Here is a 17715-nt window from a genome sequence, read left to right on the forward strand (position 1 = left end):
TCCCCCCGCTTGGAGATAGAGCCTCTATTTATAGCAGAGTGTTCTTCTTCGTCAAGGAACCCAACGTGCTCTGTAATTTCAGGATAAAAGGATAGAATTAGTTAAGATAAGCATTGATCCATCCTTATCTTTTATTAATCTTGCAGTTGGGATAGTTATTCGGGTGAGGAAGAGAGTCCTTGGCTGAGGAGGACTCCTGGTCCACAGTGAGTCTGGTTGACTCAAGAGTTCGGGCTCTTGAGGGAACCTCCCTCAACATGTGTGCTCCACGCTGGACAAAGAGTACATGTGGAAGGTCCTGGGATATGCCACGTATGCTTTAAGGAGGGATGTGTACACAGAGGCTGGGCTAGTTATCCAGTGATTGGGTTATGAGATTGGGCCATGCTGAGTAGGCTCCTTCCTTCTGGGCTGCCATATTCACTCATGGGAGCTTTGGGCCTTTTTACTTATTATTGGGCCAGATTTTCTTGGGCTGCACCCATCACAAATGTTGTTCATCAGCCCAATGTGAATAATTACCCTCGACATTGGTAGTTGGGTTTGTTCCTAAGGCATTGGAGGGACAGTCACAGCGTCGAAGTACTAGGCACCCTATCATCGCCATGAGAAGTCCAATTATGATATTCTAGTATAAACTCTCGCATACACAAGTAATAACTGACATCAGGTGTTCTAAATTTTGTGTTTTTGCATTTTCGGCAAGGACACCTAATTAAATACAATGCAGTATTAAATTAGTCTCTATTACCTGGTCAACGAACTTAAGTGACGATCAGCACTAGTCGACGATCCAAAATTCGAGTAATAACCTACAAGCTAATCAAATATATATGTACGAAAAATCAGAGTGTTGAGAGTGTTTGTGGTTAGTATAAGAATTTTTACAACAAATGAAATGAATATATATACGTTTTATTGTAACGATTCTTGTAACGGTCTTTGGCCGCCCAAGATAGCCGTTGAAAACTAGCCGTTAGAAAATGTAGTCGTTAATTTGTAACGGCCTCTACCAAAAAAATTATCCGAAATGTGACGGTTCTTGTAACATCGGCTTTTCGCCCACTTTCGGACGGTTTTTGCCACTGCTATTGTAATGACTTATTATCTGGAAATACAAAAATAGATAGTCGTTACAAAAATCATACCGAAATAGTAATGGCCTATAAATTATAACGGTTTTAGGCACACACCAATTTTATAACGGCTGTTGTAATAGTTTTGACCGTTACAAAAAAAATTATTTTTTGTATCCTCTCAATGACATGAGCACGTTCGATCCATTACAATGACGTTACAAAGTCCATGTGTATTGTAATGGCTTTTGGCCGTTACAAATCCCGCCTCTTTTTGTAGTATAATGCCATGCACCAAATCACCTGATTAGCTCTAGGAAATAAACCTAAAAGCCCTGTAATAATGTGCGCTGCACTAAGTACTTGTTCTGAATTGTTTGGGATAACATTGATAAATATTAGGGATAATTACATTTACACTCCTTAATCTATAGTCTGTTTACACAAATCACCCCTATCTTTTAGATAATTACACATATACCCACTACAATGATAATATCACTTACACAAACCACCCTTTACTTTTTTAAAAAATTACATACACAACCCTAAAAACTTTAGCATCATTACACAAACTACCTCTATTTTTTGTTGTATGAGGTAGTTTCTGTAATTATACAAAAGATAGGGATGATTTGTATAAACAAACCAAATGTCAGAAGTATAAATGTAATTATCCCTAAATATTATTATTGCGTGTTTGCTAGCAAGTATTAATTATATTGTCATTTTACGATTTTTCCCTCAAATAAAATAAAATTATTTTTTAAATGTTATCAATCACAACTTATTTTCGCTCTCCACTTCCTCCATCCGCATACCTCGCAAGTTATATGGGGTTCAATTATTTAAATATTATTAAATAAAATAAAAATTAATATTTTTAAAAATTTGTAAAAATAGGGGCAAGTTCCCACTGGAAGTGACTACTTGCCCCCTTCTTTTTTTTCTTATTTTTTTAAAGTGGCCAGTGACGACTTCAAGTCCCTTCAAATTCCAAACTGGTGTGTATTTTAATGGTTATTTAGTGTCTTAATTAAATATAATTTTGTATGTAAATTTAATTTTTATATTTTAATTTGTAATTTTATTAATAGATAAATTATTTAGTTATTATGTAATAATGTATTAAAATAATTTTAGGAAAAAAAAATTGATCCTTTAATTTTGTCCTCAATTCATTTTGATCCACTAAGTATTACCATTATCAATTTTTCACTATTAATTTTCAAAAATAGAAAACATAAATTTAGTCTGATTTAAGATTTTTACTCAATTTTTCAACAATTTTTGTCGGAATTTGCCATGTGGCCCCAGGATTTCCACCTAGGCAATGAAACTGATGATGCGGTAATGATGTGACATGCACTTAAATAATTGAAAAATTTTGTTGCTCATAAGGTTCAAACCCTAGTCAATTAAAATTTGATTCCTTTACCACTTATACTACGACCAACTTATATTTTATAAGCTCAACCATTCTATATAATCGATCTATAAAGAAGTATTTCAATATAAATTGATAATAATATTACAATGTATTAAATATTTCTAGACAATTAATATATTATATTATTTTTTTATAAAAAATTTATACCTAAAAATATCAAAATTTTAGTAGAAAAAATATATTTATGTACTTTAAAAATCAATGTGTTGTTTTTAATGCTAATATTAATATATTTGATGGGTATGGCCCAAAAGGGATTGGCCCGAGAAGAAATGCTAAGCCCAAGCCAGGCTTGCTAGCGCAGGAGAGAATCAGCCTGCCTAAAGGCGATGGGCTTAGCCCAAGCATGAAGCATCCTGCACGATTCGGCCCAAGAAGGAGGCTCACTAGGCTTAGCCGACGAAGGAGCCCACCATACCAGGACCTGTCTAAGAAAAACGCATGCCCCATCGAAGATTAGATTGAGAAGGAGGCCCAGTATAAAGGCTTATTGCATCTTTCCTAGGCCAACACAAAGGGTAAATTACATTTTTGGTCCCACAAGTGGACCCGATTTCAATTTTAGTCCCATACTCAGTGCAATTCGCACATTTAGTCCCGTATGTAGATTTTTTTTCCAATTTCAGTACCAGATGGGGATTTTTGTTAGAAGTTAATAGGAGCTGCTGAAATCCGTCTGCTACTGTTAAATATGGAGGGAAAGCATGGAGAATTGGAGGGAAAATCAGCAGCTTGGTGGAAAATTACATTATACCCTCTTCCTTCTATTTAAGTCCTATTTCTTCATTTCTCTCTTGCATTTAGTAGAAAAAATGTCTCAAAATATGGTTGTTATCATACCCGGATTGTTTCATAATCTTTGCCCTTGCACACATCGGCGGATCTTCCCAACGAAAAAAACCACACCCACTTTTTTTTTTTCTGTACACCCAAAAAACCTCCTACCTGGGTTGTCGTCTGTCCATGAGGTTTTCAAAATTGCAAGCCTTCCACAATGACAAAAAATTTCTCTATTACCATCATATTTTGTGATATTTGTTTCTACTAAATGCAAGAGAGAAATGAAGAAATAGGACTTAAATAGAAGGAAGAGAGTATAATGTAATTTCCCACCAAGTTGCTAATTTTCCCTCCAATTCTCCATGCTTTCCCTCCATATTTAACAGCAGCAGACGGATTTCAGCAGCTGCCGTTAACTTCTAACGAAAATCCCCATCTGGTACTGAAATTGAAAAAAAAAATCTACATACGGGACTAAATGTGCGAATTGCCCTGAGTATGGGACTAAAATTGGACGGGTCCACTTATGGGACCAAAAATATAATTTACTCCCAACCCAAAGGAAGGAAAGTGCCCTCAAGGGTTAGACTCTTCAACTTAAGAGGACTCCTCGCTAGGTAGGAGTCTTCATAAAGGAGGAGTCCTTTCTCATCTGAAGAGATGCTCTGTTCCACCAGAATTCTGCCTTCCTTCTCGAATACATAGCTCTCTTCAAAATACCCGCGGAGGAGCTCATCCTCTATAAATATGGGAAGCACCCCAGAACAGATCCTCCCTTTGCACATTCGAGAACCTCACTCGTTGCTACTCTACCATTCTAAAATTCATGCTCTTACTTATGAAATCCTTATTTTTATCATAATTTCTCATCATATTTCTACATTTATTTATTCTTAAATCCAGGACTAACTTAAAAACCAGAGTGCTAACATGTTGTTTTGCAGGTCCCCTTTCTCAAGTCCTTTCGCTTAATTAGCCCAAACTCGACATCAAGATCCAAGGACTTTGGACCCATGTTAAAAGCGCACGCATCAATTTGGGTTGTGAGAAATTAAGTTTAAGGCGTGAGTTACTGTGGAGACCCCCAGCAATCCCGCTAACAAAGAGAAGACTGTGGAGGCACCTAGCAACAATCAGCATTTGCAGGTTGTTGCAGGAGCCTCCCAAGCACTAGTAGGAAGGTCCACCCTAACTTTTCCGGCCCTGATGCTACCCCGAGGGTGATGGAGCCATTGGTTGACCCTCCAAGGTAAAGCGTCTCCTCGGACACTACACTAGGTGAACTTTCCCCAGCTTTGTTGGGCGTAATCCAAGCAGTTGCAGCGGCCATTTGGGAGCTGATGGTGGTACTAGTACCTGCCACTCTGCCCCTGTGGTGGAAGCAGACATCCCTCAAGGTGGAACAAAAAAAAGTCCACATGAAAGAGGAATTATTGTAATTAGGGCCCGCCAACTGCGATACAAAGGCTCCCTCCAGTAGCTCCCCAAGAAGTTCCCCAGCAATGGCTAGCCCAGCTGGATTGTCTTCAAAAAGGCCTCCAGTACGTGCAGCACCAGATAGCAGGAGTCCTATGAGAGGAACAGCAGGGTGTCCCCTTCATAGATGCTGTGATGGCGGACGAGCTCCGTGTAGATTGTCGCACCCTGTTATCGCTGAGTATGATGGATCAATTGACCCTCAAGAACACCTTTCGCATTTTGACAACATAACCTTGTTGTACAGGTACACAGACGGGATCAAATGTCGAGTTTCCATCACCACTTTTACCAAGGCCTCGCAGAAATGGTTTAACCAGTTGCCTCCTAGAGCAATAGGAAGCTTCCAGGAATTCAGATATCTTTTCCTGCACCAATTCACCTATAGTCTTAAGCTTCGGAAGGCGGAGCTCAATCTTTTTGCCGTCCGCCAAAAGGACAATGAGCTGCTGAAGAAGTACCTACAAAGGTTCAACACTGTGGGTTTGGAAGCACCCTCCACCACGCAAAAAGTGAATGCCAGCGCCTTATCGCAAGGACTCTTGGACGGGAACTTCTTCAAGTCCCTAGCTAAGAAACCTGTTTTGAAGTTCTATGCCCTCCTGGCTCGCACAGCCAAGTATATTAACATGGAGGACGCCCAATCTGCAAAGAAGGAAAGTGGTGGAGAAAAGAGGAAGGAAGCTAGGGAGGACGCCCCCTTCAAGAAATAGCGGATCGAATTCAAGGACAAGAAGGCATCCTTCCACAGGATCCATGCCGTCTACACCCCTCCAACGGTGCCTATCATTCAGGCCCTCATGGTGGTCGAAGGAAAAGGCTTGCTCACTCGTCCACGATCATCGAGAGAGCAATCTCAACGTGTAGCACCCCCTACTCGCTACATGTAATTATCACTATTTCATACTTTCTTTAACAAGAACTCATTCTATAAATAATTCCCTTTCAACCCGTAAAAGAAATTTTAATTTACCAATATAATATATATCACAAAAGATAATAGATACCACCAAAAGTTTATATTTACACTCACTAGATGTCCTCATGTACATAACCTCAAGAAAAATCATACCACAGTTTAAAACATAAATCCCGATAAAAGACCAGAATATTTAAAAACCCCACAACCAAAAACTCCGGCTTCAGACCCGGCTGACCCACCTAATAAAGACCACGGCACGGCTCGAAGTTCGATGTGGCTAGTCAATGTGCCTATCTCTGAAAAGTACGTGGCAAGGAATGAGCTGCCTACTTAATAAGTATAGTTAACCAATTTATATATATACACAGGCAACAATTCATGTACATGCAGTCGCATCGACTAACAATCATTCGTCACATAGCAACATCAGATATAAGCAGTAATACATACCCACAACTATAAATCAACCCATGACATAATATTTGACGTTTTCGTTTATTACTAAGGGCCCTACTTACTATAGTTGGAATACATCAGTCAATGATTTAGCCGGCCATATCTCATCGTCAATCATATACAACACAGGACACCCGATGTATGTGATATCCCCACAGTCGTTTACTCCAGCTGTGTAGCAATATCAGCACAGGACATTACAACAAACATAGTATCCCCACACCACCCCAGTGTGTAGCTAACAACACAGGATATTTTCCGCTGCCCGAAATACCCCAGTACCCTACGCGCCATGGTACTTAACTTAATTTATATATTTTTCATATCACATCATCAATCACATTATGATAAACCATTGACTGTGTTCCCAACTAGGTAAGCATCATCTTTTATTTCAAGTTACAACGACAATATCACTACTTCATCATTATATTCTCCATAATAATACTTACTCAATAATAACTTCTTAATTTGATTTTATGCAACAACCAATTATACGATCACATAATCATATCACTCTCACGTTCATTCATTACAAGCACATATGACACATAGTAGCAATTCCACCAATATTAAGGTAATCTAATAAATAATCCACAACTAATTATATAAACAATCAATATACGAAATCCACATATATAAATATAAAGCGAAGTTCACAATCACATCCAAGAAACTAATATATATAATATATATACAATACTAAACATATAGCTATATATATAAATCCAATTAGCTATACTTACCTCAAATCCCAAAATGCTTCGGCTTCACGAGGGACTGCTCAACCCTCTAATTTGTCGTCACATCCTACAATAGAATATTATACGTATAATCAGTATATATAGAATATTATAAACTCTAAATAAAATATTAAATAATGTTCGTACATTTTCCACCAATCTTTTAATATTCTATTTATATTAAAGTCCAAACTCCTATTCTATTTTATTTTAAATAACTACACTTTCTAAGCTTCTCAAACATATATTTAATTTTATGAAATAATTCATAAGAATTCATTTAATCAAACCCCTTATATATTTAGTACTATCGTTTTTAATAACATCCGTAAATGAGATTATCATTAAAACATCATCTTCCCTTCTTAATAACATAATATTCTTTAAATATAACTTTTCGAGACATTTCTATGAATTTTCTACCAATTTATCGTTGCTATATAATTTAATTAAGCAACAATACACAGAATTACGTATTTGGTTAATCATTTCGATGGAATTGTGTAAATTAGTTATAATAATAATTAAATATAAAAAATCTAATATTTTAATTGTCCAACTATATCATTTTTATAACAAATGTGATTAAATAGCCAAAATCATAAAATACTTCGATTTAATAGTACATCGCTCAGTATAATCAATATTTAATAAACGAACTAATTAAATAATATAATTATATAAATTAAACAAAATTATAATTATAATTTCATACCTTTATTTTCTCGTTTGGCCGAAAAAGAAAATTGTAATTTAGAACGTGTGTTTTGTGTGTAATTGTGCATGTGTGTACTGTAATTGAGAAAGAGGAGAGAGAAGTGAGGTGGGCGGTGGCCGCCACTTTCACCCACTCTCTCTTCTCCCATCATTATATATATAATATTATTATTACTATTTTATTTATTTAATTAAATTTTTCTCATAATATCCATTACGTCCTTTCTAATTTTCTTAATTAATATAATTTGTCCCCAAATATTATAACGAACTCTAATTTAATCTGTTCAAGTTTTATTATATCCCAAATTCAATTTATAATATATTCACTAATTAAATTTAAATTTTTAATAATTATTAATTAGTCTTCCAATTATGTGAAAAAATTCTACGGACGTCACAATTCTCCCCTCCTAATAAAAATTTCGTCCCCGAAGTTTAACTAACTTACGCGCTCAATGGAATAGATCGGGATACTTCTTTTTCATATGCTCCTCAACCTCCCAAGTCGCCTCTATCGGGGAATGATGACTCCATCTCACTTTTACCATCGATATGTCCTTATTTTTCAATTTTCTTACGCTTCTATCCAAAATCTCTGTTGGTTCCTCAACATATGTCAACTCCTCAGAAATCTCTATTTCCGGCTGACGAATAATGTGACTAGGATCAGATCGATATCGTCGCAGCATCAAAACATGGAAAACATCATGTATTTGTGACAACTCTGCCGGTAATGCTAGTCGATACGCCAGTTGTCCAATTCTTTCAATAATTTCATACGGTTCGATATATCTCGGACTCAGCTTCCCTTGCCTGCCAAACCTCAGGATTCCCCTCCAAGGTGATATCTTCAAAAAAATCTTATCACCTACTTCATACTCCATCTCTATTCGGTGTTGACAACATAACTTTTTTGTTGATCTTGTGCTACCTTCATGTACTTCTTAACTATTTGTATCTTTTCTACTGTTTTCTGCACCAACTCAGGATCTTCTAGTTGTCTTAATCCTTTTATATCCCAACAAATCGGACTGCGATACTTTCTTCCACATAAAGCTTCATATGGGGCTATATCGATACTAGAGTGAAAACTGTTATTATATGCAAACTCCATTAGAGGTAGATGATCATGCTAGTTGCTCTTAAACTCCATTGTACAAGCTCTCATCATATCTTCTAGGGTTTGGATCATTCTTTCTGACTACCCATCTGTTTGAGGATGAAATGCGGTACTGAAATGTAACTCTATGCCCAATACCCTTTGTAAACTTCCCAAAAAAACGTGAGGTAAATCGCAGATCTCTATCTGACACAATTGATACAGGCACTCCATGTAATCTCACTATCTCAGAAATGTATAATCCAGCTAACTTATCCAGAGAATCAGTTATTCGTACCGGTAAGAAATGAGTAGATTTTGTCAATCTATCCACAATTACCCAAATAGCATCATATTTTCTGAATGTACGTGGCAAGCCCACGACAAAATCCATAATGATCTTCTCCCACTTCCGTTATGGTATTGATAGAGGTCGCAGTTTACCTGTTGGTGCTTGATGTTCAGCCTTTACTTGCTGTCATGTCATTCATTTAGCCACAAATTCAACCACATCCTTCTTCATTGTCTGCCACCAGTAATAAGGTCTTAAATTTCGATAGTACCAGGGTGCATCGCATATGGTGCATTATGAGCTTCTCGCAAAATCGTTTCGCGTAATCCATCCATATCAGGCACACAGACTCGTCCCCCATTCACTATTATTCCATCAACTCTTATAAAAAAAAATTATTTTCTTACCATGTTTTATCATTTCCAGCATTCGTAATAAGAAAGGATCTCGGGTCTGTGCTTCTTTGATCTGATCCACAAAGTGTGGCTTAAGTTGCAAGGCTGCCAATAAACTCGCTATCTGATCAACCTCCAGTTCCGTATTCATAGACCTCATCTCCAGTAGCAATGTCTGATTGTGATTCCCCAGATTGGCTAATATACTTGAACTCTTTCTACTCAAGGCATCTGCTACCACGTTTGCTTTCCCTGGATGAAAGTCAATAGTGCAATCATAATCCTTGAGAACTCTCCATCTTCTTTGCCTCTAATTTAATTCCTTTTGTGTCAAGATATACTTCAAACTTTTATGGTCAGTAAGGATCTGAAAATTTTCTCCGTACAAATAATGTCTCCAATCTTCAGTACATGCACAATCACGGCTAACTCCAAGTCATGTATGGGATAATTTAATTCATGGTTCCTCAATTGGCGGGATGCATAAGCAATTACCTTTCCATTTTGCATTAACATACATCCCAAGTCCTGCTTAAAAGCATCTATATACACTATATATCCACCGCTACCAAACGGCAACACCAAAATTGGATTTGAGGTCAGTCTCTTCTTCAACTCATCAAAACTTTGTTGACACTGTTCCGTCCACTGAAATTCTACCCCCTTTCTCAGCAACTTGGTCAGAGGACCGGCCATTATAGAGAAGTCCTCAACAAATCTCCTGTAGTATCCAACCAACCCTAAGAAGCTTCGAATTTCAGTGGCATTATTTGGCACTCTCCATTCCATAATAGCTTTACTTTTGAAGGGTCAGGCATAACCCCATTACCAGATATTATATGCTCAAGAAAAATCACCTGATTTACCCAAAATTCACATCAAACTCCTTTAAATCCAACACTACAAGGTCTACAGGTTTATTTACATCTCCAATTCTCACTAAGCTCCCTTTCCTAATACTGTTCATTACCACACCCCCTCCAACTCAAATAAACTATCAAATTACATCCCAACGAGCTATTCTCTCCCAGTATTTTAGATGTAAATTCAGATGAAATATATGAATGTGTAGAGCTAGGATCAATAAAAAACATAAGCCGTAATGTAAAATAACAATATCGTACCTCATATCACATCATTCGATGCTGGGGCTTCCTCTCTAGTAATGTTATATATCCTTGCCTGGGTCTGTCCCTGAGTAACTTGTGCTCCAGCCCCCCTCATACCGCTACCAATAGTGTGGCCACTATCTCTGTTGCCAGTGCCTCTACCTCTGCCTCTCCTAGCCCCCTGCTGCTACTCCCCTCACTGCTTTGGCTCTGGGTCGCGCTAGCAACACTTCCACCCACACTTATAGTCTGACTGGAACAATTTCTGGCTATGTGTCCTCTACCTCCACAGCGATAACAGGTTTTCAGTATACCATCCCATCTCCAACATGGCCCTTGATGTTGTCTTCCACAAGTAGAATAGCTTGGAGAACAAATTGGTCCTCGACCATAACTCGGTCCAGCTCCCCTTCCTGATCCCGCGGAGGACGTAGCAAATGAGCTGCGTTTGAACGAACCTCTGTGAAAGCCCGTAGATCCACCGAACCTTTGTCCACTACTTCCTCAAAAAATGGGACCACCACGTGTAAAGCTCCCACTTCCCACTAAGAATGAGCGACTGGTTCCCCTCTTGGTCAACCTACTCGATTCCCCTATTTTGTACGTTGATTTCCTCTTCTCTTCCCCCTTCTTCTTGTCCTCCATTACCGCTTCTTCCCTCCGGACCGCTGATTCAACAAGAGTTTTAAAATTTCTAATTCAGACTACGAGGCCTCTTTTGATCTTCGGTCGTAGCCCCTGCTCAAAAGGGTAACAACGATCCTCCTACGTCACTATTGCTTCTGGTGCATATTTTGCTAGTGCCGCAAAATGGAGTTCATATTCTGCCACCGTCTAATCATCTCCTTGTATTAAATTTAGAAACTCCATCCTCTTCTTGTCTCGGTACATCTTGGGTCTGTATTTATCATCAAACTCTTTTTGAAACTCAGCCCAAGTTATTTCGCTTGGCTCATATCCCCTCTTTACAGACCTTCACCAAATCAAGGCATTCCCCACGAACAAAGAAACAACATACTTAAATCGATTCTCTGGAGTGCAATTTACCAAGTTCATCACATCTTCGACCTTTTCCCACCATCTCTCAGCAATCTCTGGGTCTAGGGTACCTTCAAATCCGTAGCCCCCATCTTTCTGATTCTTTCATAATTACGATCAATTGTAGGAACTACTGGTGCTGGGACTGGAGTGGATACGCGTGCCTGTGCAAGTAACTGCGCTTGTGCTTGGGCTTGAAAGGCCATTTGAAATATTTGTGCATACTCTGGTGGTAATCCTGCCACTGGAGTAGCACCTGGAGGAATAGGAGCCTCATCACCAACACCCTCTTGACCTACCTCTACCCAACCTGCACTTGCAGGTGCCACTGAGCCCTCTACGGACTCTGCTGACTCTTCCCTACTAGCTATTGGGTCAGCACGTGCACCTTGAGAAGCCATCCTGCATTAAACAATTCAATTATTAGGGACATCTCATAATCATTACCCTAGAAACGTAGACCTGCTCTGATACCACCCAATGTAGCACCCCATACTTGCTACATCTAATTATCACTATTTCATACTTTCTTTTACTAGAACTCATTCTATAAATAATTCCCTTTCAACCTGTAAAATAAATTCTAATTTATCAATATAATATATATATCACAAAAGATAATAGATACCATCAAAAGTTTATATTTACCCTCACTAGATGTCCTCATGTACATAACCTCAAGGAAAATCATACCACAATTTAAAACACAAATATCGATAAAAGACCAGAATATTTAACAACCCAACAATAAAAAACTCTGGCTTCAGATGTCCTGGCTGATCCACCTAATAAAGACCACGGCACGGCTCGAAGTCCGATGTGGCTAGTCAATGTGCCTATCTCCTGAAAAGTACGTCAATGAGTTGCCTACTCAATAAGTATAGCTAACCAATTTATATATATATATATATATATACACAAGCAACAATTCATGTACATGCAGTCACATCGACTAACAGTCATTCGTCACATAGCAACATCAAAATATAAGCAGTAATACATACCGACAACTGTAAATCAACCCACGGCATAATATTTGATGTTATCGTTTATTACTAAGGGCCCTACTTATTCTGGTTGGAGTACATTAGTCAATGGTTTCAGCGGCCATATCTCATTATCATATCATATACAACACAGGATACCTGATGTATGTGATATCCTCACACTCTTTTACTCCAGCTCTGTAGCAATATCAGCACAGGACATCACAACAAACATGGTATCCCCACACCACCCTATGCGCCATGGTACCTAGCTTAATTCATATATTTTTCATATCACATCATCATCAATCACATTATGATAAACCATTGACTGTGTTCCCAACTAGGTAAGCATCATCTTTTATTTCAAGTTACAACGATAATATCACTACTTCATCATTATATTCTCCATAATAATACTTACTCAATAATAACTTCTTAATTCGATTTTATGCAACAACCAATTATACGATCACATAATCATACCACTCTCACATCCATTCATTACAAGCACATATGACACATAGTAGCAATTCCATCGATATTAAGGTAATCTAACAAATAATCCACAACTAATTATATAAACAATCAATATACGAAATCCACATATATAAATATAAAGCCAAGTTCACGATCACATCCAAGAAACTAATATATATAATATATATACAATACTACACATATAGCTATATATAAATCCAGTTAGCTATACTTACCTTAAATCCCAAAATACTTCGGTTTCACGAGGGACTGCTCAACCCTCTACTTTGTTCACATCCTATAATAGAATATTATACGTATAATCAATATATATAGAATATTATAAACTCTAAATCAAATATATTGTTCGTACATTTTCCACAAATCTTTTAATATTCTATTTATATTAAAGTCCAAACCCCTATTCCATTTTATTTTAAATAACTACACTTTCTAAGCTTCTCAAACATATATTTAATTTACGAAATAATTCATAAGAATTCATTTAATCAAACCCCTTATATATTTATAACTATCGTTTTTAATAACATCCGTAAATGAGATTATCATTAAAACCTCATCTTTCCTTATTAATAACATAATATTCTTTAAATATAACTTTTCGAGACATTTCTATGAATTTTCTACCAATTTATCGTTGCTATATAATTTAATTATGCAACAATACATAGAATTACGTATTTGGTTAATCATTCCAATGGAATTGTGTAAATTAGCTATAATAATAATTAAATCTTATAAATCTAATATTTTAATTACCCAACTATATCATTTTTATAACAACTGTGATACTTAATTCGGTACTAATTTAAATAGCCAAAATCATAAAATTCTCCCATTAAATAGTACATTGCTCAATATAATTAACATTTAATAAACGAACTAATTAAATAATATAATTATATAAATAAAATAAAATTATAATTATAATTTCATGTCTTTGTTTTCTCGTTCGGCCGAGAGAGGAAATTGTAATTTAGAATGTGTGTTGTGTGTGTAATTGTGCATGTGTGTGTAGTGTAATTGAGAAAGAGGGGAGAGAAGTGAGGTGGGCGGTGGCCGCTACTTTCACCCACTCTCTCTTCTCTCGTCATTGTATATATATTATATATATATTATTATTCTTATTATTTTATTTATTTAATTAAACTTTTCTCATAATACCCATTACGTCTTTTCTAATTTTCTTAATTAATATAATTTATCCCCAAATATTATAATGAACTCCAATTTAATCTGTTCAAGTTTTATTATATGCCAAATTCAATCTATAATTTATTCACTAATTAAACTTAAATTCTTAATAATTACCAATTAGTCTTCTAATTATGTGAAAAAACTCTACGAACTCACACAACGTCCCAAGTCCGAGAAGTTCTGTCGTTTTCACAATGATTACGGCCATACTACTAAAGAATGTTGGCACCTAAAAAATGAGATAGAGAGGCTTATCCAAAACGGATACCTCCTGGAGTATGTCTGCTGGGAAAAGGCCCGAGGAATGGGACCATACATCAAGCAAAAAGCAAACAAGCGAAGGAAGTGAAGATCTCCCCTCCAGAATCTCTACCTAACGAAGAGTGCAAAAATACCTTTGGAGGGAAATCTGAAGCCAACAACTCTCCTAGGAAGGGAGCCATACGAATGATTATAGGAGGACCAAATGGAGGCGACTCCCACCATGCCAGAAAGACACAGGTCAGAGAGGCGCACAACACGACTATAAAGGAAATCTAGGATGACGGTGCCATGGAGGATGCCCCCCTCATCTAGTTTGGAAGGGCGGAACGTTCAGGTTCCAAAAGCACCCACAATGATGCTCCAGTCATCACTGCGTTATTGGCCAATTATGAAGTAGGGCATATCTTCATAGATTTAGGATGTTCCGCTGACATACTGTTCAGAGAGGCTTACGATCAAATGCAGCTAGGAGACACCCCTCTAGAAAAAGTGAACACCTCCCTCTACGGATTCGCAGGGGAGGTAGTCCATCCAAAAGGCATAGTCTCACTCCCTCTGACTTTGGGCACTGGTGTCGGTCAAAGAACGTGCCTACTAAGATTCCTGGTGGTGGACACCCCTTCAGCGTATAATGTTATTCTAGGAAGGCCCACCCTCAACGCCTTCCAAGCCGTGATATCCACCTATCACATGAAAATCAAATTTCCACACCTGGAGGTGTAGGAAAAGTACAAGGGGACCCCCTCCAATCTCGTAAGTATCATATGGAGGCCGTGCGCAAAGGACAAAAGAGAAGCAGGGACAAAGATACCAAGGAGGCATTCTCCAACAAACGTGACAAGGAGGTACCCTCCAATAAACATTACATGGATGCACCCTCCAACAAACACGATAAGGAAGCACCCCCTAGCAAACGTGAAAAGAAGGATATTGAAGATAAAGAAAATAAGAAGACATCCTCCAAGCTCCAACCAATGGAAGAACTGATGAACATCGAGGTTGTACCTGTGGATCCAGAAAAAATCACATGCATTGGTTCTCAATTAGAAGGTGCAACACGGGAAAAAATAATTAAATGTTTACGTCGTAATGCCAACATTTTTGCATGGACTCCTCAAGACTTAGAGGGGATCAATCCTAACGTCATAACCCACCACCTTACTATCGATCCTCACATGAAGCTAGTGAAATAAAAGAAGAGGCATTTTGGACTTGAAAAAGGCAAAATAATCCAAATGAAAGCAGACATACTATTAGCAGCTGGCCATATTAAGGAAATACAATTCCCTGAATGACTATCTAATGTGGTGTTAGTTCTCAAAATCAGGAGGGAAATGGCGAATGTGCATCGACTTTAAAGATCTTAACAAGACATGCCCTAAGAATTTTTATCCTCTTCCTCAAATCGACCAACTGGTAGACTCCACATCTGGATGTGGATACTTAAGCATGATGGACGCATCACAAGGGTACCACCAAATAATGCTAGCTCCAGAAGACATCAAAAGGGTCAGCTTTATTACATCTGCTAGAACCTTTTGTTACGTGGCCATGCCATTTGGCTTAAAGAACGTCGGAGCCACCTACCAACGCTTGCTAGATAAAATATTCCATCCTCAACTTGGAAGAAGCGTAGAAGTGTATGTAAACGACATGCTTGTGAAGAACAAGGAAACCTAGCATCATGTGGCGAACTTGGAAGAAACATTTGTTGTCTTAATAAAATACCGGTTGAAACTCAACACTAGAAAGTACGCATTTGGAGTGAAAGGAGGGCGCTTCCTGGGATTCATGGTTACCTAAAGAGGGATTAAAGCCAACCCCCTCCAGATTAAAGCCATCCTAGACATGAAGGTACCCTCCAACATCAACGAAGTACAAAGGCTAAGATGGAGGGTGGCGGCACTAATCCGGTTCATCTCTAAATCAGCGGAAAAAAACATGCCCTTATTTAGAGTTCTCTAGAAGGCGAAAGATTTTAATTGGGATAACTCCTGCCTACAAGCTTTTAAGGGACTCAAGCAATATCTAGCAAGGCTCCTCTACTGGTGAAGCCTTCTCGAGGGGACACTCTTTATCTTTACCTATAGACCACCCCTTAAGCAATCAACTCCATTTTGATTCGTGAAGAAAAGGGGAAACAAATGCCGATCTATTACGTTAGCAATGTCTTTAATGGAGTAGAAGGACGATATACTCTTATAGGAAAGATGGCCCTCGCATTGGCCACCACTAGTAGAAGGTTATGTCCATACTTCCTCTCGCATCCCATTGGAATGAAAACCAACCTACCTCTAAAACAAACGTTTGGCAAGCCAGACACCTCAGGATGATTGATGAAGTGGGCAGAAGAATTAAGTGAGTACGATATCTCTTATCTACCCAAACTACCATCAAAGCCCAAGTCCTAGCCGATTTCATCTCTGAGAAGGCAGGAACATCTAAAGGAGGCACCCCTTAAGCCGAAAAATGGTTGTTGCATGTAGACGGATCAGCCACCATCCAAGGTAGTGGTGCAGGCATAATCCTCACCTCACCTCAAGGAGAAGACTTGTAGTTCGCTATTAAATTTGGATGCAATGCCTCCAACAATGAGGTTGAATATGGAGGCACTCATGACAGGGCCAAGATGGCGCATGATGTGGGAGCTAGACATATGATAGCTTATTCGAACTCCCAGTTGATAGTGAAGCAAGTGGAAGGCTCTTACGAGGCCAAAGAGGAAAACATGATTCAATATCTAAAGCAGATAGCGGAGCTCAAAATGGGATTCGAAAGCTTTCAGGTTGTTCAAATTCCAAGAGAATAATACATCAAAGCCCATTGTCTCTCCAAATTAGCTAAAGCTCTAGAAGATTGTAGAATGAGGCATATCACCATACAATACCTCCCTCAACCAAGAGCCCCAATTTCTATACAAGCCATATCCTCCTCAGAGGATTGGAGGACCCCTATTATACGATGGTTGGAAGAGGGATGCATTCTAGACAATAGATGGGAGGCTACCAAGCTTAAAGTTCGAGCTACCCACTTTCTATTACAAGGAGGATCGTTTACAAAAAATACTTTACACATCCCCTGCTCTGATGTTTATCCCAATTAGAAGGAGTGCATATGGTAAAAGAAATACATAGTGGTTGTTGTGGATCACATGCGAGCACCTAGGTGCTTGCCAACAAGGCATTGCGGGCAGGATACTTCTGGCGTTCCA

At 38.1% G+C, this 17715-nt stretch overlaps 2 protein-coding genes across 2 annotated transcripts; one reads left to right on the forward strand and one right to left on the reverse strand.

Annotated features, from left to right (window-relative positions):
* Window positions 1-4808: 4808 nt before the first annotated feature.
* LOC148788445 (uncharacterized) lies at window positions 4809-5495 on the forward strand. Its single transcript, XM_088880082.1, has one exon. It carries the CDS (start codon window positions 4809-4811, stop codon window positions 5493-5495), a length of 687 nt encoding a protein of 228 aa, XP_088736208.1.
* Window positions 5496-8075: 2580 nt separating this feature from the next.
* Window positions 8076-8507, reverse strand: LOC110011894 (uncharacterized). The gene has a single exon (XM_020693481.1). The coding sequence runs from the start codon at window positions 8505-8507 to the stop codon at window positions 8076-8078; it is 432 nt and encodes a 143-aa protein (XP_020549140.1).
* Window positions 8508-17715: the final 9208 nt, after the last annotated feature.

Source organism: Sesamum indicum, linkage group LG4 (assembly GCF_026168435.1).
Source record: "Sesamum indicum cultivar Baizhima isolate 11 linkage group LG4, ASM2616843v1, whole genome shotgun sequence".
In the NCBI taxonomy this organism is placed as follows: Eukaryota; Viridiplantae; Streptophyta; class Magnoliopsida; order Lamiales; family Pedaliaceae; genus Sesamum; species Sesamum indicum.